A 26,774-nucleotide genomic window follows, 5' to 3' on the forward strand; every position below is an offset into this window, starting at 1 on the left:
TTTTGGATTTGAGCGCCGCTTTTGACACAGTATCCTACACGGTGCTTATAAATACACTCAAAACACAGGGTATTGGAGGGACCGCCCTAAATTGGCTCACTGCCTTCCTCTCCAACCGCAAGTTTTCTCACAAACTGCCTGCTCTGAAGTCCACCCTTTTGCCCATGGGGTGCCTCAGGGATCTATTCTCCGCCCTTTAATATTTAATCTTTATGTAAGACCTTTGGCTGAGATGGCAGAGAAATCCGACTTATCCATGTTTTCTTATGCCGATGATTCTCAAATTATTTTTTCCCTATCTTCACATAACACAACTACCCCTTCTACTCTAAAAACTGGCCTAAACAATATAGCATCTTGGATGCAAAATAATTTTTTTAATTAAACGGCGAGAAAACGGAGGTACTGGTGTTGGGAAAACAGAAAGACCTTTGGAACCAGCAACACTGGCCATGCAAAATGGGTGATCTCCCATCCCCCTCGCCACAAGTCCGAAACTTAGGCATCATAATTGACGATGCACTTAGTTTCCATCCTCAATCAGTCAAAGTTGCAGCAACCTGCTTTACCATCATTAAATAGCTGCGAAAAAGTTGTTGGATGCTACCAGAAGCGACTAGAAAAACCGTAGTCAATGCCTTAATTACATCAAGAGAGATTGAATAAGGGTCAAACCCAATATACCCTTGAGGGCTTGGGCAAATAGATGCGTAAGGGTAAATATGCCAACAAGGGGTTTTCTATTATTCGTAAATTTCAATGATCTGAATCAATAAACATGTTAAGATGAAATAACATCACTGTGAAATCAATCAACTGATATGAACATCTAAAATATATATGACAACAACACACACGGGGGTTCTTTTTGTGATTTAAGCACAATGATTTTTATATTTTCATCCAAAGTAAAAAGAGTACAAAAGAGACATAAATTGGAGCAATATATCATGAAAACAGGGGACGGAATTAAGTCCTCATTTCATCTAACAAACACATCTATTCCTGATTCGTTTGAACAGAGATCAAACTCTTTTTGAGCATATAATCTACTGTACATAACATTTAAACTGGAATTAGATGGTAAAGTCGACGTTTCGGTCTTGGGTGGTGTCAATCCGTCAGACCATCTTCAGGACAATAATTGCATAAAACAGACTCTTCGAGGTCTCAATAGTGTTCTCACGTAACTTTGATTAAAATCATGGAGATATTTACACATGAAGTACTTGGCACCTGCAGTTGCCTATTCGTATTTATACGGGAGTCAATCCTGCCGTGATTTTATAGATTTCTGACGTTAGTCTTCAGAACGCAGATGGGGGTCCGCCTGAATCGAAACAGCCTGGCCTGAAGATGGTCTGACGGATTGACACCACCCAATCAGTTGATTGATTTCACAGTGATGTTATTTCATCTTAACATGTTTATTGATTCAGATCATTGAAATTTACGAATAATAGATCACTCTAAAACAAAACCCCTTAATTACATCAAGGCTTGACTACGGCAATGTGCTCTATGTGGGATCAAATAAATTGGTAATTCACAGACTACAGATGGCCCAAAATGCCGCAGTTAGACTTTTATGTGGAGCCCCTAAGTCCATCCCCATCTCGACTTATTGACGCAAATTACATTTGCTGAAAAGTGAGAGTCGAATAAAATTCAAGGCACTCAACTATATGCACAAAATTAAATCCCGCAATGCTCCCAGCTACCTGCTGGCCCTGGCCAAGCCATACCTTCCTTCCCGCAATCTTCGATCAGCCACCCAAGGAAGGATTGTTGTCCCTAAATTCAAATTAGCCCGAATGGGTGGCAAATCTTTCTCACACCTAGGCCCCTCACTTTGGAATTCTCTTCCCACTGCTCTTCGAAATGAGACAATCTATATCAAGTTCCGCAAGTCGCTAAAAACCTGCCTGTTCGATAAATAGAATGCTTTCTGTCTATCACGCCTTGACATGCTTCTGCGCCGGGAAACCCTTTTTGGGTAGCTGTCGCGCATTATAAATTTATAAACTAAGCTAAACTATAAATGTATAAACTAAACTAATTCATGTGGCTAGCTGTTAATTCAGTCCTTTCTTTATGTCCAGGGTAGTTTAGAGAGACGTGGCAGCTCACTCTCTCTTCCAGTCTCTTTGTGGGGTTGTAAACAGATGCTGCTGCTACCCTCAAGCCTTACAAACCCCTCGAGCTAGCTTTCCCTCTTTCTATGAAACGTGCCCTTGCTGTTGAGGTGTAATTCGAAGCTGGTGACATATGCGAGCTTCCTGAACATTCTTGTCACACCTCTTTCTGGTGTGGCACGCGGTTGAAGAACCCTTTGTTGTACTTCACTTACTTGGTATTGCTGCCTTTACTAAACCACAAGGTATTGTTTTACAATTGTGTTTGGCTCATTTTATATTGATATGCACCCTTTACAGCATCTAGCCTATATGTTCGTAACTAATAAACATTCTTAATCATGCTGATTGTTGTAATTGTCTTAAATTCGGATTTGCATTCTTTACGTGCAGAAAATGATGGTTTTGTTAGCCCTTTCTGTGCCAGCACCTCGATGGAATGTAATCTATTAATGTAATCTATTAAGTGTAAATGGAAATTAACTTACTTTCACTGGAAGTACTTTGGTAATAGTTTGTAGTTAAGTAATAATTTGCAGCAGAATCCATATCTGTCTTTTCTAGGAGAGTGACGTTTTTGCTTCATAGCCCTTCGTTGCAGTCCTTTGTGTCATATTGTAGCCAATAGCTGCTCTATTGCCTGGGCATTTGATAAAAATAGTGAGACTGATCATGGAAATCTAGGGGCTTGGGTTATTTTCCCCTGGATCTCTGTGGGTGGGATACTGGGGTATTACATGCTATACAGTTTGTGGCAAAAATGTTTCTGTTCTCATTAAGATCTACAGCTGTATTACATATATCGGCCTGGGGGAGGGTCACACGTGTGCATGCTATGTGCCTCCCAATGGCACAATGGTATTGCAGAAGGGTCCCCAGATGCTTGTGCAGCCCCTTCTGTAATATTGATACTGCTGGTGAACAAATAGCTCCTTTCTCCTCATTGTTCTCCCCTCTGTTTCTCTGTTTCTCTGTTTTTCCTGTTTCTGCTAGTTTTTTTGCCCTCTGTTTTGCCTTTTCTGCTCAGTTTTGCATTTCTTGCTCGTTTTTCTGTCCTCCGTTTTGCCTTTCTGCCCATTTTTCTTCCTTCGGTTTTTCCTTTGCTGCCCATTTTTCTTCCCTCTGTTTTGACCTCTTCTGCTCTGTTCTGCCGTTCTGCTCATTTTCTGCCCTCTGTTTTGCCTTTTTTTGCTTGTTTTTCTGCTCTGTTTGCCTTTTCTGATCGTTTTCTACTCTCTGCCTTGCCTTTTCTGCTTGTTTCTCTGCTCCCTGTTTTGCCTTCTTCTGTTCTGTTTTGCCTTATATGCTTGTTTTTTGCCCTCTGTTTGCCTCTTCTGCTAGTTTCATCTCTCTTCCCGCTGCTTCCCTGATCCCCTCATTTCCCTCCTCTTGTCATTTCCTTCCTTCTGCCACCCAGCGTCCCGCCCTCCTACCAGGACCTGCTTAATAGAGGGCGCGGCACGACGCCATTAATCGGGTCCTTGTGCCAGTTCTCCCTGTGACAGTTCTCCTGTCCAGCTTGCCCGCTGTCCGCTACCGTCTACTGCCTGTCTACCTGCTGCCTTCTGTTGTGCCTCCTCTGCTCGTTTCCTGCTTTGTTTTGCCTTTTTTGCTTGTCTTTGTGGCCTCTGTTTTGTCCTCTTCTGCTCTGTTTTGCCTGTTCTGCTCATTTTTCTGCCCTGTTTTGCCTTTTCTGCTACTTTCTTCCCTCTTCCTGCCATTTCCTCAGGACCTGTTGCAGGGGGAGCTGGCTCGACGGAGACCTTGCACCACACTGCTCAGATACCCCCCAGGGGTGACACTGCAATGCTCTATTAATACTGATTGATTGAGTAAAAAATCAATGTATTTGGATATTGCTTCTAGGAGTGAACCACAACCGGAAATAATGGTCTTCCAGGTGGGTTTGTTAAATCAATTTGTTTTTAGGGAGTCTGTATTTGGTGGCCATCTTCGAATGAAGTCTCACAAAAGAAGAGTGGGACTGGAACTTCCCAATTATAGCTGGCTTCTTTTCTGGTTCAAAACTACAACAGCTTAGTGGTGCCATAACAATCTGGTGCCCACTCAGCATTTCACTGAGCCTTCATTCAAGCTGCTGGTGCAGTCCGCTGCCAGTGCAGTCCGCTGCCAGGGTTGGTGAAAATAGAGATGCTACACTAAATGCTATCAGATACTAATAAATAATTACCTTACCCAAAAGGTTGACAATGCCCCAACAACATTGCTAACCACTAGAAAGTTATATTTTTGTGGATTATGCAGTTTTTCTCCTAAAAACCCCAAGGGATTAACTTCTCTGATGTATGCAGAAATCATAGCCTTATCATAAATAGGAGAAAAATTAAACTTAAGATCTACTGTCTATTCAAATCACACAGTCAGCCAATTTGACAGTATGGGGACTCTCTGGAGAAAGCCTCATTTTTGTTTATCTAGATATTTGTTTTATCAACCACGGTAATGAGGACCCCAAGTCCAGAAGAGCACTATTGCTTTGATCCACCAAATTAGTTCTGTAAGAAGATTATCCACTGACTTCTGAGATACAGCTGTCTCCTCTGCTTCCAGAGTGTATTAGGCAAAGGCTGTCTCAGCTGCTCTGCCTGGATCTGAGATTTGTGTTACACAAACTTGACCCTTTTGTCTAAAAAATGAAAACATTTCTCATAGTTGACTTAGCTGCCTTCCGCAAAGCAGCCGTCAGCCTCTTCATTGACTGAACTAAAGCAAGATGATTTTATTTCTCTGGATTGGTATTGGCCGATAAACTTCTGGCTGTAAACTTGGGCTTCTCTTACCTTAAATGACTGTAGGCTGGTATTTGTTTTTTATAATATTTTTCTATTTTGTTTTCCAGTAAAAAAACAACAGTAAAAACTGAAAATAATACAGATATTATTTTTGATTCAGACAGATTAAAGAGAAAATCATTAGTTTCACTTGTAGATATGACTCCGAGCCGTTGACAGCCTAAGGCCCCATATTAACCATACACAAAGACAAGAGTAACTCAGCACTACCATCATTCAGTAAGAGGGACGGTCACTATGGTCCATGCATTCCATATTTTTTGATATTTCTGCAGACATCCCCGTGCTCTGTAGGTGGCTTTTTCTGCCAATGTACAAGTGTCTGTGCCCCTTAGAGACTCCTCCACTGTGGGAGGGTTACCGCTCCTCCAAGATGTGGCAATATCCCATTTGGCTAAAATGAAACCAATGCCCACCAAAGTCTTGTTATAATTATTACCATCTCATTGATCCAAAACAAAGAGAATGACAACCTTGGGATCCATTGTCATCCGATGGTCCACTACCGCAACTAACTCCTAATGAATCAGCTGCCAGTAAGCCATTAAGCACGGCAGCTCCAGACCACATGGAAAAATATTCCATCGGGGCCACTGCAGCGTGGACACAGAGTTGGGAGCTCTATCTTTGTGGCATGATTGAAGAGGGTGATCGTATATTCCGTGCAGGTATGTAAATTGTTTGAGGTGCAGATGTGCAGAGATGACCCAGGTGAGGGGGGGTCATCTTTGCTTTGAACCACTCCTCGTCCAACAGTGTGCCTATATCTCTCATCACTCTTAGAGTGCTCAAAGGAGGTCTGGAGTATTAAGCAAAATAGACCCATATAGTCTAGAGATATGGTCAAGCCCTATGTGTTCCATTGTGACCTTAAATTTAAATTTAAAGTCGGTTATTGCCTGTAGTTGTTCTTCACAAGGGTCTTGAGCATGCCCAACTTTCGCATATTTGTAAAACTATTTTTCGTGGAGCCCAAACTCATTGGCCACTTGCTCAAATGTCTTTATGTGGCTCCCATTCCAGACATCTCCCAGCATAGAAATGCAGATCAGGTCCCACATGTGAAGACCTTGGAGAGCAGAGACCTGTGGGAGCCTTGTGCCATGCCACAAGGGCATCTCCCCAGTGAGTTTATTATGCCACTGGATTCTTTTCAGCACTGCGTTTAAGCTCAACAGTGGAGTCCTAGTAGAGGATGGTAATGCACTCAATACAGACACTTCATACAGCATATTGTCCAAACCATATTGATTCAGGAGGGCTAACTCTAAGTGCACTGCGGGTTTAGTTCTGTCGCAGAAGACCCAGGGGCAGATGTGCGACTATTTTGCGGCCACAAACGAGAATTCGGTCCGTTTGCGACCGCAAACATTTTCTGACCCATGCACAAACCAGATTTTGCGAGTCGGTAACCTATTACCAACTTTCAAAATATGGTTTGCAACTCACTATTAGGAAGGGGCATGCCAATTGCGTCCCTTCCTAATAGCGACTCTAACACCAATGTATGATTTTTTTGCGACCACGTTTGCAGTCGCAAAACGCTCGCAGTTTACCACCTACTTCAAGTAGGTGGTAAGCCACTCGCAAATGGGAAGAGGTCCCCAGAGGATCCCTTCCCCTTTGTGAATGGGTGCGAAAATATTTTTTAAGAGCAGGCAGTGGTCCCAGGGACCACTGCCTCCCCCTAAAAATGAAACTGAAAAGTTTCATTTTTCTTTTTTAAATGCATCCCATTTTCCTTAAAGGAAAACGGTCTGCATTGAAAAAAAAAACTGCTTTATTGAAAAAGCAGTCACAAACATGGTGGTCTGCTGACCCCAGCAGGCCACCATCCCTGTGAGAGCTAGCCATTCCCAATGGGGTCACAAATTGCGCTTGCCTCATGAATATTGAAGAGGCATGCAAATAGCGACCCCATTGGGAATAGAAAACAGTGTCTGAGACACTGTTGTACATTCACTTTAGCGAGTCGCAAATTGCGAGTCGTAATTCAGCACAATTTGAGACTCGCTAAAGTGAATGGTCGTACATCTGCCCCCCAGTCACTAATGTATATGCCAAGTATACCGAGCCCACCATCAACCGTAGGTTGTGTGCACTTGTCAAATTTGACTTACTGCATGGCACCGGCCCCGAGAAACCATGTTAGCATTGTTTTGTACTGCATTGAAAAACGTATTTGGGATAGGATAGGGGTAATTGTGCAGGTTATAAAAAAACTGGAGGAGTGCAAAAATTTTAAACAGTGCCCCACAACCCATTATGGATAACAACAAGGCTGCCCATTGTTAGACATGTCAGCCTTAGGGTCGTCATCCCCCAAACTTACTGACAACCTCCTCCATTTTTGCTGATCTACTCCCTAGAAAATGGTAAAATTGGCTTCCACGTAATTGCCACTTTTAATTTACTTATAAGTCCCAAGTACAGTGGTACTACATGTACCCAGAACCTATAACTTAAATGCTACTAGTGGGCCTGCTGCACTTATTAAGCTACCCGTTTAAGTAGCCCTTTAAATATGTCTCAGGCCTGCATTTGCAGCCTGTTTGTGCAGTTTTAAAATCCCATTTCAACCTTGCAAAATAGACCTCTTGCCAGGCCTAAACCTTCCTCTTTAATACCCATATTTTGCCCTAAACAGTCCAGGGCAGGGGTACAGTTTATCTAAAAAGTAGGACATGTACTTTTACGTTTTACCTGTCTTGGTAGTGAAAAACTCTTGCATTTGTTTTTCACTACTACAAGGCCTACCTCTGTCATAGGTTAGGATTTAGTTACCTTATTACATTTAATAAGTGCTAAATTTCAAGTGGGAGAAAGTAGGAATGTCTAGTTAGGTGTCTATAGAATTGTAATTTAAAACGTTCTTTAATGGTAAAGTTGAATTTTAAGTGACAATTTTGAAAATGACACTTTTAGAAAGTTAAACACAACCAACTGACCTAGATCCAGGGGCAGTAAAAAGTATATAAACAAGAATGGTTCCAGGAAAAATAACTATCCCGCATTAAAGACAATACCAAGAATGCAAATGCAAAAACTATATAAAGTGCCCCACACAAAAGGTCAGGATTTTCGAAATTATTATTGTAAATAGGTTTTAAAAGAGCCACAGCAAAGACAGTAAAATACTTAAATACTTCTTGCTCAACATATTACACAGTGAAAAAACTATTGGACATTACATAGTGTTTGACAAAGAAAAAGGTAGAAGGCAATAGGGCTATAGCTTAATCAAATGATCCATAAGTAAAAATGGAAAGTTTGTAGGTATCAATCCCTTCCCAAATGCCAGTAATGGATCGACTGTGTTTTGACCCCAAGAATCAAAGGGTGATCATCAGGACAAAGAATAATTTTGTGAACGACAAAAGCCAAAGAATGCCTAGACTGTCAATCAAAATTAGGGACTAGACGATTGTATCGAAAATCAGCTGTCCAGAAAACATTCTGTGACAAAGCACGCCGCTTTTTCAGGATAGTCAAAATCAATTTGAGTCGAAGTCGATACATCACCTACAAAGAAGGAAGACTGTTAGGCCCAGTGATCCAACCCACTCACACAACTTAGGTGGGGTAATGCATCACCACGATGGAACATTTTACTATCCTGAATGGTTATCAAGCCCAAATCACACTGAATGAATCGTCAGTGCAATTGTGTAATATGTTTAACAACAAGTATTTATGTATTGTACTGTCTTTGTTGTGGTTTTTGTAAAACATATTTACAATACTAATTTCTAAAATCCCGAACCTTTGTGAGGGTACTTTATATACATTTTGTATTTTTGGTATTGATGGTCTTTAATGTGAAATAATTTATATACTTTTAGAAAGTTGGCATTTTATTGTTCTAACCATTTGTTGCTTGTATCCTGGGTCACATGACATGGGGTAGCTGGCAGTTGGTCTTTGTGTATTGCTCCCAGACAGTGAGACAAAGGGGACTTGGTTTTTGCAGGATGGGCCATCTCTGACTTGATGCGTGGGAGGAGCTGTCACACTTGGAAAACACAAAGGCTCTGCCTGAGCACACTCATAAAAGGTTTGACGCTAGTCTTTTATGACCCCAGTCAAGCTGGGGCCAGGGCAGAGATGCATGAAATTCCAAGGACCTCTGGTGGTGGAAGTCTCTAGAAACGTCTCCTACTTCAAAGTGGGCACCAGGTGTAAATAATGGACCCTCAAACCCAACTCTTCAGTGCACTCTGGACTTGTTGAAAACTCAGAAGGACTGCTGTGGTGCTCTGCAAGAAGGACTGCTACTCTGTTGCTATGCTGTCTGAGTAAGAAAGACTGGACCTGTATCTTGAACCCAGGACCACTAGAGTGACTCAAAGAGCTAAGTGTTTGGCCTCCTGATCAGAGCCTTAGGGACAGAAAAGGTTTTAACCACCTTGAACCCAAGACCTGGACTCCATCTGCTGTGAGTCCAACCACCCCAAGTGGTGCCATCCCAGTCCTGGACCCTTGGAATTGGATGATGGTGCTCTGTTAGCCCAGCTGTGGTCATGTGGGCAGAACTGATGTAGTGCCATGCATCTTATCAAAGCTCAGCTTCGGAAACGCCACAGCAAGACATATCCCCAATTCCTGATCTTGCATTGCAGGCGCAGTCTCCTCAAAAACAGCTGCTGCGCAACATATTCTTGGCGCAGGCCTTTGTGCTGCAATTCCCCAGTCAACTGCATCCTCGATGAGGATGCAGGAATTTGCATCGCAGCCCCATAGCTTCTTTGGAATAAGTGCTGTGTAAAGCATTGTCAACACAGGATTTCGCAACATTCCACAAATCAGGATTTAAGGTACTTTACTCAGCAGGCCTAACTTGGTCCTTGTATCCGGCCTGCACTCCACTGCAGTTGACCTCTACTTGTGACTTTGTCCAGGTCCAGCGCGACCAGATAACTGCTGTTGGCACTTTGTGCTTCAAGGCACTATTTCTTCTTGGAACTTTGAAATTGCATATCTCCGGTTCTACTGTTAGGATTTTTGTCGTTTTGGTCTCAAATAATTTATCACATTTTACTCTGTTTCTAAATTGGTGTGGGCTTATTCTAGTGTTGTGTTTTCACTTTATTCCTCTTTGAAGTGCTGCATGAATACTTTACACATTGCCTCTGAGCTAAGCCTGACTGCTTATATAACAATCTGCAAGAGGGTTGAGCACAGGCCCATCCAAGCAACCAAAGTGATCCATGGCTACTCACAGACTAGTGGTCACTACTATCTCTAGTGGTCGCTCCCCTGAATGGAAAGTAAATGGATTTAATCCAATACGTTCAGAGCCTGGAAGCTTCTCCAAACACCTTCAGCATATGAGTCACACACAGTAGAGATGGGGCAGGGTGCTGTACAGATATCAAAAGATCATCAGCATTAAATGAGAGCCTATCTTCTTTGCCCAAAGACCACTATGGAAACCAGACAGCTGTACATCATGGTGGATCCAGTACGCAAGCGGCTCAATCACTAATGCAAACAAAAGTGGTGAGCATGGGCATTCCAGCCTCGTTCCCCACACCAACAGGAATGTGTAAGTTGGCACCCCATTCAGTTGAACTTCTGCCCATGGCTCAGTGTAGAGCAAGGTGAGGTATCGCAGAAAGTGGGAGCCAAATTCTCTCCTCCACAGTATTTGGTGCATGAAAGGCCAATGAATTGTATTGAAAGACTTTTCAAAGTCATTCGACCTGGAGGTCTCTGGGGTGCACCAGCAGTCTGCAAATGCCGCAGGCAGTGCCTAGTTCCTCACCAGGGCATGAAACCATTTTGGTCGCGATGGACCAACTTGTGAATCAGCTTAGCCAGTCTAGTGGCCAGGATCTTAGCTATGAGTGTCAATTAGATGTTTTTCAATGAAATTGGACGGTATGAAGAGTGGTGCGTGCTTGATTTCTCTGCCTTGGGAATAACTGCATTTCGCTCCCCATGCAAATCTCAAGCCCCGTACAGTGTAAGAAGATGCAGAAGAATCAGAGGGTTCTGTTTTTTATTTTATAAAACTCTACTTGGATTCAATTGGGACTGGCCAACTTTCTTCTGGGCATAGTCATTGCGGCTTGGTATAGTTCTTCTACCGTTATTAGTTCAATTTTGGCCTGATCCTCAGCAGTGAGTCTAGTCACCAACAGATCTGAAGCTATTAGGTGTTCCTGTTTTATGCATGGGGTCAGGGCTCAGCATAGAAATTCAATCATACCAGGAAAAGACATTAGCAATCTCAACTCGGCCTGTCGTCATTTGCCCCACTTCATCCGATATGAATCGAATTAACTGAGTTCCTACGTCACTGTAAGGGAGACAGTACAAGAATTTGCCAGTTTTGTCTCACAATTCATTTATTCCATTCTGGGTGCGCATCCAGGTATACCTCACTGTATCAAGCAGTAGTTCGCTAGGAGCCTGCTTAGCTCTTGCTAGTTGTCTAGAGTGGTCCTCCGTACACTCCTACACTGAAAGCCTCTCCAGTGATATAATCTGCCTCTCCATCACGTTCATGTTGTGCACCCAATCACGCCCCTGCCCCCTACAATGTGTCATGGCATGTCCGCTGACCACCGCCTTGAACGCTTCCCACAAAGTAGCACACTTGGGCACTAAAGCAACATTATGATAAAAAGTTCCATCACTGCGTCATGTTGGAGGTCAGAGAGGTGTTCATCCGTGAGCCACCAAGCATTTTATCACTAAATATCACATGGGCCCCTGTTATTTTCCCACAGGCACATCTGCATTGGGCAATGATTTGAGATACCCTGTGGCAAAATGATCACCTCAGAGATCCTGCCAATGTCCGCTGCTGGGACAAAGAGATAGTCAATACGTGAGTAGGAACAGTGTATTGGGCAGTGTTACCATGCCAGTGTCTCCATGTATCCACCATGCCTAGCGAGGAGTCCCACCTGGGGAGTGTCAACAGCCTAGCCAGGGTTGCAGCACTGTAGACATCCAAATGAGGGTCCATCACTAAATGAAACTCACCCCTCATCAGCGTCATACAGGGAGGTTCAGTAAGCACGTGTTCAGGGTAGTGTACTGAAGACCTGGGGGAAGGTAGAGACTGATCAAAGTCCAGGGATAGCCCTCCAGCAGTCCAGTACCTATAACATAGCTGTCCAGGGGTTTGAGTTGCATGCTCGTCATTGTAAGTGTAAAGGTCTTGTGTAGCAGAATAGCCACCCCCTGGAGCCTCGGGCAAACACCAAATGAAACACCCTCATTTAGCCTTCATAGCCAAGGTGTTTAAAATTAGTTCCTAGCAAGTGCATTTCTTGAAGTAGGAGAGCATCTGGGGCATGGCGCTTCTCACATAGCATCACAACCCCTCTCTTGATTTTATCATTTATGCCATTCATATTCCAAGTTAGAATGCAAACTTAGCTGCCTTGCTTAACACTAGTATTAACGGCCATGTCGGGAGCACAGAAATGCAGAGAGTGTACTCTTAAAGATGGGCAAGCCATCCCCAGTTGAGGGCATCTGTGTGGTGTAGGGTCATACAAGTAGGGGCCTGTAATGTACGATAGTGTCACGCTCTTCTCAAGAAAGCGTCTGGGCATGGTATTCTAGTCTCAGCATCTGTCCTCCAGGAGCCTGTGTATGTGTGCAAGTGGGAAAAAACAACAGCACAATAAACATCAAAACCGTAAACTTTCCATACCCCTAACTCCTCCTCCTCTCACTTGCATAAATGAAGGCTTTTATAGAGCGCTAAAAAAGACTACCTACCTTGCTGATGCCTCTGTATGTGGGGAAACCAGGTTTTAAGCTGCTTCTTAAAGAAAGATGGCTAGGTCAGATGCGAAATAACCAGGTTTTAAGCAGTCTTTTAAAAACGGCTATGTCAGACACAGTTCTGAGAGTAATATGAAGAAGGTTCCAAGCTTGGGCTCCCTGGAACCTAAAGGAGCAGCCACCCGACTGGGCGCGTCGTATTCTGGGAACGTAAGCCAGCCCCAAGGTGGATGACCTCAAGGTTCTTGGTGGCACATAATGGGTTTCACTTCCTCCGCAGAAGCATCTGTTGCCCTATATAAACCAAATTTCCCAAATTAAACAGCCAAAGTGGGGAGGGAATAACCACTGGTGTGCCTCCCAATCTCATGATCATCCAATGAGTGTATGTGTTCTGAGCTCCAGTTATCCCCATCAATGAGTGTGAATGATGGTGGTGCAAACTGGTAAAGGGAGTCCCATCCATGAAAAATCTTGTTCATTGATCGCAATTAAAAGTAGAGCTTTCGCCCTTAGCTCACTCAGGTGGGATCTGAGCATCATTGGGGTGAGAACCTCAGTCGGTAGAGTCACGAAGTTCACCATTATTTTCCTCCCCCATGTGATCATAGCAAACGGATTGTCGCCATCTGCACAACTTCTTTCTGTCTTGGCTCGGGTGACCCCGGCCCTTCAAAGTTGTCACCACTGCTGCAGCTCCCTCGGGGTACAGGCGTAGCACCTTCCTGTCCTCAACCCACTCACAGGTAGACTCAGGGTTGTCGAAGTTAAAGGTTTTACTAGAGAAGACGGCTCTGAGTTGTGCGGGGAACAGCAGCATGACGTCCAACTGCATTTCACACAATTTCTGCTTGACCTCAGTGAAGGAGCTTCTCTGTTGTTGCATAACCCTTGTATAATTTGGAAAAATCATAATTTTATAAATTTCATAATGAATGGGACCCAGTTGCTGTGCTGTCAGAGGTATGGTCTCACAGTATTTTTTAATTGAGGGGGTGCATCATTTTCGGATGAAGGGGGTGCCACTGATTGAGCCTTGCTACCAGGGCAGAATGGGCCCTTCCACCCACAAAACAAAATGACAATTCTGTCATCGGCAGCCAAGTAGCCAGCCATGTCCTCAGAAAAGATTTAATTATTTTGCCCTCAGCTCTTTCATGCATGCCAACTATCTGTACATTTTACAACTAGATCTACTTCTACATCCTCCACCTGGTCCTCGAAGTACTTTTTCCTTCTTATTAATTTTACAGTTTTGCTGTGCATGTCCTGGATATGGTCCTCCACGGCAGAAATTTGTGTTTACACCCCTGTCACTTTCCCTACAGTTTTTCAAAGATCCTTTATTCTACTGTTAAGCACATAAAGAATGATTGTTTTTGGCACCACCCTCTGAAACGTATGGATTATAAAGCAGGTTGCTTGTCCTTTAGTTATGCTATCTTTAAGTCAAACAAGGGTTTTGATATTTATGTGAAGAGTTTTCAAACTTCAAGCTGTCAAGGTTTTATTATTTATACAGCCAAAAATAGTTGAAGAGGCATGCACACCCTTCATTCTCTTTCCACGGTGGTACAAAAGATGTAACAGAGAATTTGTTTCTGTATGTTTGGTATACAGGTTTACGGGTAACACAGTGTCTCTGTTGGGCATTTCCAGTATATAAAAACATTAGATTTTTAGATTTACATTCCTGTGCAAAATAAACTGCAGATTGGGTTCACATGAGTAGCGCCATGTCAAAAGTCTGTCAAGAGTGTCTCCTTTGCTTAGCCAAATAAAGAAACTATTGTCCATATACATTTCCTATCCAAAAGGGATTCCCCAAGGAAATTGCCTCAAAGTCTCCTTTCCTGAAGAGGTTTTACTTTAAGTGTATAGGCCCATCATTGAGCTTATGTTTAGAAATGGTGTATTAGTAGGCGATCTACTGTCCTGTGATTGTGATGGAGCTTCGAGCCTATGTTATTTCCTTAGTAAAGGTTTTCTTAGGGTCTAGCATTTCTGTCTTTGGGGGTTTGGTAGGTCCAACAATTATCTTTGGAGGGTTATGCAGTAATCACTATCCCCTATAATTATATGCCTCTAATCTGCTTAGGGGTGTGGCATTGTTCAGACAATAGTGCTATTCTCCCATCCTTTCATAGAATTACCCTGGTGTCTCGGATTGTTCATAAGGCTCCTTTTGAGGCTCTGGTTTTTGTGTCCCTGAGGTTCCTCTCTTTGACAGTGTTGTTTTTCATAGCAACTTAGTGGCTGATTAGGAGTCTTGCAGGCCATAGATCGCCTGACTCACAGGGGGCAAAAGACAAACAAATGATGGACGGAATGCAGAGTAAATCAAAACTTTCAGCCCCAGTCAAGAGATCTGTGCTAAATCCATAGTTCTTTTGCTCACCACACCACCCCAGTTTACACCCAGCCATATGTAAATCATTCCTGACCCTTTTCCAAAGTCCAGCCCAAACTGCCAAGTCAGGTCCTCCCTGGAGGATTGTTTCCAGTCCAGGGAGGACTTGGCCTGGTAGTTCGGGTTGGACTGTTACCTTGGGAAGCAGGGTGTAGTGTCCTAGTTTCCTGTCCATGTTTATGTATGCCATTTCCCACCACATGCTCAGCCACTGGAATGTTACAGTGATGATGTATTACGGAATGTTGGGAGAGTCAGTGAAGAAAAGCCACAGTTGAGATTGGGCTGATCAGCATGCTGGCTGCTCCTGCTGGGGCTCATCTACATATCCTGTAACCTACTTCAATAAATCATCCTGATCTACATCAACCTGTGTGTACTTTGTTAATACAATTTTATGGCGGTGAGTTTTGAAACAACCTGTGTGCTACACCCTGATGATCAAAGCTTGGACATTTGAAATCATCTTCTACAAAATATTTGAATCCTGGAAAAACTTCTGGGTAAAGGAACTTCTTTTGTAACTAACAACTACGTATCTTAAAGCATACTGGCACCCCTGAGCCCCACCAGTGACCTTGACATCAGTCGTCCACAACCCAAGTGTGCCAGTTCTTGCTTTTTCTGTTTCAGCTGTACTGGAGCTGCAGTTTGCTCTGTTTGCGTGGGGAAGTGGCTCTGTGGAAAGTGCAACTTAAAGAGCTCCCCAGCAGTATTTTCAGTGTAATTATTTCACCAGCTCAACACACACTGGATCGAGTGTTTACGTTTATTTTACCACTGAGCTGGTTCGTGGTGCTTGTCGCATGGGCAAGGGAAGAGGACATTACACTGAAGTGCTCTTCTAAGTGTTTTCGCTGTGCTCTGGATCATCATGCTTTTGTACACTGTGACAAGTGTGTGTGCACATAACGACTTTCTAGCAGTGTACAACTTTGTCTGGGGCAAGTTGAATTTGGTCGCTGGTGTGTTTCTACTGGGCTAATTTTACTCGTTTGCAATTTTGGAGCCAATCTACACTCTTATTGTCTTGTCAGTCTGGACCCAGAAGATCATCCTTCCTGCCACTATCTTATGTTTAAAGTCTCCTCACACTGGGGATCAAGCTGGTATCATTCTTATCGTCAAAAGAGATGTGAAAAGGCCATTTGTGCTAAAGTTATTGTATTGTATTGTAGTCGGTTTTGTATAGCGCGTAGTTACCCTTGGTCATCCCAGCGCTTGATCAGCCATACCCTAACCAGGAGCAGCAGAGGACACATCAAAGACGGAACAAATAAGTTTTCAGCATTTTCGGGAAGCGCAGGGTGTCAGTTTCTGAACGCAGCTCAACCAAGAGCGCATTCCAAAGGGTAGCGGTGTGTACTGCGAATCTTCTGCCGCCCGTACGGGCCTTACACACCCTGGGGACCTTAAGTAGAAATTTATGGTCCGAACGCAAGGTTCTGGAAGCTTTATAGGGTACCACCAGCTTAGAGAGAATAGGGGGGCCCTTACCCTGCAAGACTTTGTGGGCTATACAGAGGGACTTGAACTTGACCCTCTCCCGCACTGGGAGCCAATGCAAAGTCTTCAAGGCTGGTCTAACTGACTGCCTCCTAGGAGCGTTGGTCAGTAACCTGGCCGCGGCATTTTGCACTTTTTGGAGCTTGCTCAGCGTGGCTTCTGGGGCGCCAAGGAAGATCGCATTGCAATAGTCTAGCCTTGATATGATCAGCCCCTGAATAAGTAGCTTGCTGGACGTAGGGGGGAGGAGGGGCAGGACTTTGCGGGCAGAGCGAAGAAGCCCAAAACAGATCCCTGCCGTCTTCTTTGCCTGCGTCTTAAAAGAGAGGTCCTGCTCCAGCCAGACTCCCAGGCTCCTAATCTCCTGTTTGGAGCAGGGTAGGTCTTCCAGGCAGATAGGCCAGCTGGACATAGGAAGAGGGGGGGCCTTATGCCCTAATAGCATAATTTCAGTTTTTGATCCATTGAGTTTTAGCGCTGAGTCGCACATCCAGGTGTATACCTGGGACAAGCATTGGTGCAATACATCCGGGCTCTTCTCCAATTGGGAGAGAGCCACCACCAATTGGGTATCATCAGCGTAGCTGACGATTTTTATCCCAAATGGTGCCACCACATCCTCCAGGGGGGCCATATACACATTAAATAGAGTGGGACTCAGAGAAGAGCCCTGTGGAACCCCACACTGGAGGGGGATAGGAGAAGACCGCGCACTACCTTCCCAGACCTGATAGGAACGGCCAGTGAGAAAGGAACGAAGCCACTGCAACACAACACCACTTACTCCCACATTGGACAGCCGTTGGATCAGCACTTGATGATTAACAGTGTCAAAGGCAGCGCTAAGATCCAGGAGGATCACTGCCACTGAACCCCCCGAATCTAGCATGCATCTGGCTTCGTCCACAACTGCCAGGAGGGCGGTGTCGGTGCCATGACCTGGGCGGAAGCCGGTTTGAGTCTCTCGAAGCAGCCCATTTGACTCCAGAAAGCTGGACAGTTGATAGTTGACCAGCCTTTCTGCAATCTTACCAAGTCCCGGCAGCAGAGAAATAGGCCTGGAATTGGCCAAGTCCGAGGGATCGAGACTAGGCTTTTTCAGGAGAGCCTTCACAACAGCTCTTTTCCAACCTGGTGGAACCACCCCTTGAGTGAGAGAGAGATTGATGAGGTTCGTGATAGGGGCCGTGATGACAGAGGCCACTTGTTTAAGGAACCTCATAGGAGCAGGGTCGTCTGGCGATCCGCTCTTCATAGAGCAGAGTTCCTTTGTCACTTCCGGCTCAGATATCAGGTCAAAGGAGTCAAATAGAACGTGAGCAACTCTTCCTTGGTTCGCTACATCAATGTTCTGTGGGGCCCGAGGTAGCAGAGAAAGAATATTCTCAATATTAAGATGGAAGTAGTCAGCGAGTTCCCTACACTTCACCGCTGGGTTGTCATAAATGACTGATGGCTCAGGGATCTTAAGAAGCTCCTTAACTACTTTAAAGGTCTCTCTAGAAGAGTTGGACGCGCTAGTAATTTTTTCCTCGAAGAATTTGGCCTTCGAGACGCGAAGGGCTTTCTTATATATCCTCATGGCTACACGGTAATTCTCTCGGCTGGCCACCTGCCAGTCTCTTCTCCAAGTCCTCTCCAGCTTCTTACAGCTTCTCCTAAGGGTGCGCAGCTCTGCAGTGTACCAAGGTCACCCAAAGGCCACCCAGGTCTGTGGCTATTGGGTCTGAGGGATCGTTAAAATGAAGGTTTAAATCCCCCAGTACCATAAAATTGGTGGAAGAAGAGGCCATCAGCGTAACAGTTTCCATGAGTGAGTTACAAAAATATCCCAGAGGACCCGGAGGGCGATAGATTAGCAGACCTGAAACTGTCGTGATAGGGAAGATCCGTAAAGTGAACTGGCAACTTTCACAGTCCTGTATCTCGCTATTTTGAGCCCTGCATACAAACATGTCTCTATAGATGATGGCTATGCCTCCCCCTCGGCCTGAAGGTCGATCTAAATTGTAAATGAGAAAGCCTGGGGGGAGGGCACGAACCATGTCCGCCCCTGAATTGGGGGTAATCCATGTTTCTGTTAAGAACAGGATGTCCAGATCGTGGTCCTGTATCAGGTAATTGATCTCTAGTGCATGGCAGGGCAAAGAGCGACAGTTTAGCAGGGCCATTGACAGAGTATACTTGGCCCTGTCAGGTTGTGTGATGTTGCAAGTCAAGCAAGCGGAAAAAGGGCCGCCCCCCTTATACATGTACTTACAAGCACTACTTTTCGGGGCTCGCAATGCCAGGATTTCCTTCCGAGAATAAATCTGGCGCTTCTCCGCGATAGGAAACGGGAGTCCAAGCCATAGGCCCGTCCTGGCGCGGACGGGCGCAGACGGGCTTCCGGCGCGCCACTGGCGCGCGCGCTGCACGCGCGCGCTGCGCGCTTGCATTGGCCTGATAGAAATAGTCCCCTTCAGGAACCCAATCTAAGATGGCGGCCGTTGATAGGCCCGGAAAGGAGGGGAGGAGTCTCGCAACGCGAGTGAATGTCTTGAATTTTTAAAGTACGAGTGAGAGGGCGGAATGGATTTTAAAAAGAATGCAACAAGTCTTACAAGGTAACATTTTTAAAACGACAAAGTTCAGCAGCAAAATACAAAAAATAGCAGCAAATAGAAAAATAGCAGCAAGTTTAAAAATAAAGCACAATTCTAGGGCAATCAGCCCTCGAGAAGGTCGCTAATCAAAGAATAGCGTTTGTGTATAGCAATGCGCTCGAAGGCAGGGTATTACTAATCGAATATTGGGACGTATTCCTGGATTCAAGTAATATACACACTTTCTTGGTGAGTCACATTTGGTCAATTCGTTTTAAAAGGTGCGCGGTTGGGAGTATGGCCGTTTCTAGTGCGTGACGTATTTTCAAAAAGGACCATGAGACACAATCCACACGCGTCTCAACTTCTGTTTTGTGTCGCGTGGAGGTCCTTCTCCTCTGTTTTGGTTGCCATGCCGCTCCCAGGTGCTAAGAGATGCTTTCTTGCAGTAAAGTGCCGTGAGCCATCCGGTTTGCATCATCCAGCGTGCCTCCATCTTGTTCTTGGTGCAGTCTTCAATCCACAGAACAATTGTAGCCACGAAGTCTTCCGATTGACTTCTGCCAACCACGTCTTTCTTTGCGAGTGTGGTGTTTGTTTCCACGTGTAAGGATCTATTCTTCTTTTGCCTCACATTTGAAACGTTTCTCATCCCTGCTGGATTTGTTTATATCTGTTTTCCTGCTCCATTTGAGGTTCTTACTACGATCTCTGACACTGGAGGTTCAATGCATGGAGGTCAGAGGACACTGCCTTTAATTTCTGTGGTGAGTGACAGCTTGTTTTTTTTAAAAAAAAATTTTTCCTTCAGCTGGCATCTTGTGTTTGAGATGAAATTGACTGGTTGACGCTTTCCAAGGATTTCTACTCTCACTTAACCTCGGTGTGAAGTTGGTCCTCTTTATCTCGGTGACAGGCACACCTTTTTGTTTTCTGACTGCCTGCACTTCTGGAGTTAGCACGTGCAATGCAATGTTATGTTTATATTTTTATATTTCAATGTTATTTCATAACGGGGAAGTATGAGTGAACTTATTGTATTTTTCTCTCATCTTCTTTGTTTTCTCGCTTTTTCTGTTCTCTTAGTGATGTCTTTTCTTCTTGTCACTCGTGGATTCTTGATTCTTGTTGTTAGTCTTTCTTTCTTCTCTGTCTTTCCCTTATCGTAGTGCATTTTTTTGGGGTTCTTCCTCTCTCTTCTGGTTACTCTTTCTTCACCACTCTCTGTATGTCTGGATGTAGTCCAGTGTTTTGTTGTGTTGTGCTATGCTTTGCCTCCTCGCATGTCTGCCTGGTCAGTAGGTGTGTTTTAGGGGCTGTGATTGGTGCTTTCACGTTGTTTCTTTTTCTTGTCTTATTTCGCTGTGTCTTTCTTTTCTTTTCTGTTGTTATATTTAGATAAGAAAAGGATGGGTTATATTTATCTGTTTGTTATTGGTTGTTTCCTCCTACTACCTCCTATCTTTCTGTTCCTTCTTTGAAGTTCATTTCTTTGCTTCCTTTTTGCTGTTTCTGTATTTCCCTTTTTCTTTCCTCATTCATGGTTCTCTCTTTTCACCTTTTTTATGGTTCTCCCTTTACGGTTTCCATCTTATTTGTTTTTGTTATATAAGAAAGGGGGTTATGTAGTATCCTAGTTTCCTGTCCATGGTTATGTATGCCATTTTCCACCACATGCTCAGCCAGTGGAATGTTACAGTGAAGATGTATTACGGAATGTTGGGAGAGTCAGTGAAGAAAAGCCACAGTTGAGATTGGGCTGAGCAGCATGCTGGCTGCTCCTGGTGGGGCTCATCTACATATCCTGTAACCTACTTCAATAAATCATCCTGATCTACATCAACCTGTGTGTACTTCGTTACTACACAGGGGCAAGACTCATTTGCATATGGCTGGGTTTTAACTGGAATGGCATGGGTAGCAAAAACACCATGGATTTAGGCTCAGTTCCCTATACTAGGCATTGTTCAACATTCTGTCCATCAACTGTTCTTTTTGTATTTGACTCCCAGGGGGCAGCGGTGGTGGTCTTCCGACCGCAGTAGTACAAGTAGGATGGTTGGGCTGCTATTGCAATGCTGCAACCGCCAGGGATCAGAGATCCCTGGTGGTGGCGTGGCAGTCTTGAGGCTGCAATATGCTTAGTGGGACCGCCGCAGTCCCGCCAAGAATATTACAAGTTTCCTCTCCACCACGGTTTACATGACAGTTCCTCCTCCATGAAAAATGTGGCAGAGAGGAAACAAAGGTTGCCTCAGGGCCATGGGTAGATGCAGGGGGGGCACATGTTGTGTGCACCACCTCCATACCTGCATGGCATGGACTGCACCAGTCAATGCTGTGGAGGTACTGTCTTTGATGTTCCCGGCACCACCATGGGAATGCCAAAGAACCACCTGCCAATAAGGCGGGTGGTGTGCATACAGTTTTGGCGGTACAGCCGTGGAGCAGTCCTGCTGCCGCACCACCAAACTCGTAATCGGGTTCTTAGTGTCTTAGGGAACCAGAGTCACTGGTTTGATATTCCCCCATGTCAAAAATGCTCTAGACTTTGTTTTTTAAGTTGTGGACTATCTTCCTTCCCTTTGTGATTTCCTCTGCTAGTCTTGATCAAGAAATTGTTATCTCCTCTTTTTTTCCAGAACCTTCCTCTTGCAGAGGAGACCATGGATGTTCAGCGAGACACTTAAATTTATCGTTCCATGACAGCTGGTTTACATTGCTCTGATTTCCTCTTTGAAGATTTTGGGGCTGCTAGGAGATGTTTCTGGTCTCCAGTTTCCAACCTCAGTTGCTACTTAAGTTATTCCCTAGTGGACTTGTAGTGTCCGTCTTTCATTCAGTGTAAGTCTTCTAAGAAATATCGGTGCCTTCATGGCAGTGGCCCAAGAAGTGTCAGTTGGAGGTATATTTACGGCAGTAGCATGATCTGCTTTCTCCATTTATGTTCTTAAGTACAGGGTTCATGTGGGTGATAAGAGAGAGTAAAAATATGGTACAAGGTTCTTGGCTTCTGCTTTTTTAGATCTATTGTTTTTGCATTATTTTGAGACGGGACTTCAAATAGGATCTGCCCATAATGCTATACACATACTTTTTTAGCATGGAAGTGGATGAGGAAACAAAACCAGGTGTTAATGGTCCAATTACTTTCCAGCAATGTTCATTCCATCGGAGTCCACCTTCCGGGTTTCCTGCTGTGGAGATATTCCTTCTACCCAAAGTAAAGTCATTGCTCCAACTAGCAGTTACGGCTTTGAGAATGAGCCATGGCTTCCAGACCCTTTCGTGCTCTGCCCAGAGCAGAGAGCAACAGATTATGAGGAGAAAGTGCAGGTTTTTTTTCGATATTGAAAAATTGCATGCTGCAAGTATGTTGCCAAAGAAGGTGGGCCTAAATGTAGTGAAGTTGTCCTGTAACCACAGTATCTTGAGCTGTTTCACATAATAGCGTCTTTCTTAGTACATTGACCAATCTTCCCTCGTATTTATTTTCTCTCATCTGTTGTTTCTAGGCTGTTTGATGTGTGCACAGTGTCACGAACCGACAGAGAGACAAAACTAACCCTTGTATTTGAACATGTTGACCAGGACCTGACCACATACTTGGAGAAAGTTCCAGAGCCTGGAGTGCCCGCAGAAACTATAAAGGTACAAAGATTCATTCAGACAGTTGATTACATTAATTTCCTCCAGGGCAGATTTAGAATTGCTTTAATCGAACAAGTAATCGAAGAAACTTAATCAAGGTCAAAACCTATAACAGATTCTTAGATGTCACTTGCTGGTCGGGCTCGATCTTAGTTACATTAATGAAGAATATTAGCTGTTTTTGTTAGTTTGACTGTAATAAACTGAAGAAAGGAATTTGTTGAATTGTTAAACGCTCTTTGCTGATGTGATTATTTGAAAGACACCTTTTTCGGACAGCTCCTGATAATTATGAGTCTGAACTGCTCGATTTGCAGTTCCATGCTTACCATTTTGCTCTTATTTTTGGGGGTGTGATATTATTGCTAACTATACACATAACGTATGAAACAGGGAAGTGAGAGATGGGTCTTGATTGTACTTGACATGCAACATCAATCGATTTAAGCCTATATTTTATGGTTCAATTCTTAGTATTACATTAGCAAAGACTAAGCAGCAACAGTGAGCGTCACATCGCTCCTGAAAGTAACCAGAAAAACATATTACAGCAGCAATCAAACCCTGACCCCCGCTGCTCCCGGAAGTACTAACATCAGAAGTTTCAGTAGGATAGGACACTAAGCTGCATCTATGGGTTCACCTTGGGTATCCCTCTCTGCCTAGAAGGGGTCATCTAAATCTGCCAAATGTAGCAGTCGCAGGTATTCGGGCCAAGTCAGTTCTCGTAACTCCTTGGAGAGGAGAGAGATGTAGCGATGCCAGAGCTCCCTGTAGAAGTCGCCGTGGGCAGTGAGGACTAGGATAAGTTTCTACATACCCAGCACATGCCATAGGCGATGGAGCAACCCAAGGTGTGCCAGAAGTTTGTCAGTGCCCCAGTGAGTGAGGATGTTCTGGAGGGCCCATCCCAAAACGAGGCTAATGTGTCACCCACTGTCTGTTTTAAGCGGGAAGGTGAGCATGTTGGAGAGCGGGAAGGTGAGCATGCTGGAGAGCGGGAAGGTGAGCATGCAGGAGAGCGGGAAGGTGAGCATGTTGAAGGTGAGCCAATAGGAGAGCAAGGCATCACTATGACTGATTCATCCTGCTTTTGTCCAATCACCAATGGTCCATTTCTCACAACTGCATCAAAAGATCAGGTGTCCTCCAGACCTCTGTTTTATTTGAAGAAAATTATCTTCTCTCAGACCACAACCAGATTTTTGCCAAGGTAGAAGGATGGAATTTGTCTTGATCCCCATTTGGGGTTGTAGCAGATGGATTCTTCCCATTTAGTCCTGTGTAGTCCAATAGGATTGTTCATATTGGATTACCCAGTTTTTGGACTTGTGCTGAGTGGTAAACTCATTACCTGAGTCTCATAACTGTGCACATGTAGCCTGTAGAAGAAGAGACTCTGGTACGATTGGTACTGACCTGGGGCAGGCCTTATAATATGAGTGGACATTCACAGTATGGGTCTGTAGTGCATACTGAAAAACCTATGGTGTTTTCATTGTATTATACACATAGGTGAAATCTGCCCTAAAGTACAGTTTCACTCAGGTTAAGGCTACAGGAGCCAGAAATGTACCGAACTGGGGTAAATCAGGGCACCAAATTTGATTTTGCAGTTCCCAATAATCCTCATTTTATGAGAGTTCAGTAATTGTCGTATTTCTCAGGCTCGGCTCAGAATCAGATTCCAGACCTTTGTTCCCTGTACTGGGCCAAGTTAATAACTTTGCTCCCTGCAAAGGCCTCCCCACACAAAAGGGCAATCAACAGTGGATGACTCAGTTCTTACTAAAGGAAGGGGTTGTGGAAAAATATGCATCTGCTAATTAGATTGTCACACTGCACCTGGGCGGCGACGGCCAGGGCCCATAGGAACAAATGAAGACGCCCACACACCTGAAGCCACCACAGGAGGGGCTCACCTTAGACATTTTGGTAGGAAGAGATCAGGCAGCTATGGCATCAAGAGATGAATTTGAGGCTTAAGAAGAGCGCTTACCAGAGGTAACTCAAAGGCACTAATTTGGATTGTCTCAGAATGCTGTACAGGAGGGTTGGGACAGGTGTGTAGGGAAGACGTGGCATTGCAGGATTGGCCAATAGTGTCTGGCCCCTAAATGCTTCCTACTCCACTTAAAAAAACCTGCATACGGGAAAGACACTTGAGAAGACCCTGGACCTGGGAGCAGCAACAGCAAAAAGGATGCATAGCTGGAAAGAGAAACCACCTGATGCCCTGCAAGGATGGACTAATGACTTTGACACCAGCTTACCCCTAGGGCTAGGCTAGGTCTCTCAAGGGCCAGTGGAGTCTGCCCCCTTATGTCCTCTGAGGACAAGTTGGGAGAAGGACTCAGGTGCCTTTCAGTATGACAGGAGGCTCTGGGGCTTGGCAAGGGTGGCAAGGAGGGTGTTCTGCTGGCTGTAACAGGTCTATGAAAATGCACAAATAGTTGCAGAAAGGAAGAGTAGGTTAAGGAATGTGCCAAGGGCACTATATATTTAGAACATGTATAGGAATACAACTGTATCAGCACTGTTTACACTGAATGTGGGTGCAACCCGAAAAAACTTTGTGCACATAAGTGCTCGTGACACACAAGGTGGACGGCGCAAGTGACAAGTGACACAGCGAAAAACGGCACAAAGTGAACAATAGTCATAATATTTACAAGCTATTTAGGTTCAGGAATAGTTATTTACAAGAGTTACAAAGGATTAACATTTTGTGAACCAGAGCACAGCGCCGAAAGTTGCGGTGGAAGGCCAACGGCGTTTTGACCCGTAGTTGGTTAGGGTCATCTTCAGGACCACGTTACCATTTTGTTCGTGCTGTACAAGAAAGGACGTAAGGAGGAAAGAGTAAGGTAGGGGTCAGGCAAGGAGTGCAAGAGACAGCCGGAAAAAATAAGAAAGGGTCCCTGATGTGGGAGAAGGTTGGGATAATTGAATCGCGAGGAGTGGGCGGGAGGACCAGAGGTAAGGATATACTGCCAGCTGGAGTGCATTGGCGGTGTGTGCTGTGGGAAAGGGAAATGAACTAGGGTCAAATCAAGTTGTATGAAAAAATTGATAAGGATGCGGATTAAACTACGAGGGGGTGAGGGTTTAGACTCACCAGGAAGCAGCCAAGGTGTGGTATCTTTACGAGAAGTTACTGTCCATCAGAGTATAGAAAGAACGGTGTCGACACATGGAAATCCTGTGTGTGAAAAGTTTTGAAGCCAATGACTGGCGTCAAGAATAAGCGTCCTAAGGCTATACAAATAAATTGCCAGGAGTAAAGCGCAATTTCAGGTGGTATGGAGAGAGTCGGGGACAAAGGGAGGAGTACGGTGAGGCGCTCTCCTGAGAAGAGACCGGTATTGTCACATGGACAGCGAGTACAAGAGGATGTGTCAGCCCACTGCGGGTGTCACTTGGGAAGTGTCCGGGGGCTGGGCCGAAAAGTCAAAGTTAGTAACAGATGGTGCAAAATGACTCTGCAGCAAGGAAGTGATCGGGTGTGGCGCTTACCTGGGGGATCGGTCGGGAAAAACAATAGTTTGCGTGCGAGGTCCAGGCGGGATCCTCTAGGGGCTGGCTACCAGGATCGGCATGAGTCTGAGTCGTTAAGGCCGAAGGGGAAGGAACCAGGAAATTGCCTTCCACCGGCCGGAATGAACGTCACAGCGTGAGGCGTGTACGTCGGAGTGGGCGAGATTGTGGAGAAGTGGTTAAAGGGCCAGAGTAAACCAGAGAGGCTCAAGCCCCGGGTGAAGGCAGAGATTAAATAAAGTTAGTTGTGACCACAGATGTCTGTAGAAGAGATTGAAAAGACAATAGGTCAATCGATAAAGAGTTGATAAAGATGATGTAGCCAGGCAGCATAGCAATGTATTAACACTTGACACTTTAAGAGAACATTCAAGATGTAATACGAATACAC

General features: G+C 44.6%; 1 protein-coding gene across 8 annotated transcripts in view; it reads left to right on the plus strand.

Annotated features, from left to right (window-relative positions):
* The window catches only part of CDK6 (cyclin dependent kinase 6), a 606,664-nt gene that overhangs the window by 144,695 nt on the left and 435,195 nt on the right, over positions 1-26,774 (plus strand). For all 8 annotated transcript variants that reach the window (XM_085631013.1, XM_085631009.1, XM_085631012.1 and 5 more), the window contains exon 3: positions 22,711-22,846. In XM_085631013.1, the coding sequence (XP_085487139.1) occupies positions 22,711-22,846 (136 nt within the window). The remainder of the gene's footprint in view (positions 1-22,710; positions 22,847-26,774) is intronic.

Source organism: Triturus cristatus, chromosome 10 (genome assembly GCF_964204655.1).
Source record: "Triturus cristatus chromosome 10, aTriCri1.1, whole genome shotgun sequence".
Classification (NCBI taxonomy): domain Eukaryota; kingdom Metazoa; phylum Chordata; class Amphibia; order Caudata; family Salamandridae; genus Triturus; species Triturus cristatus.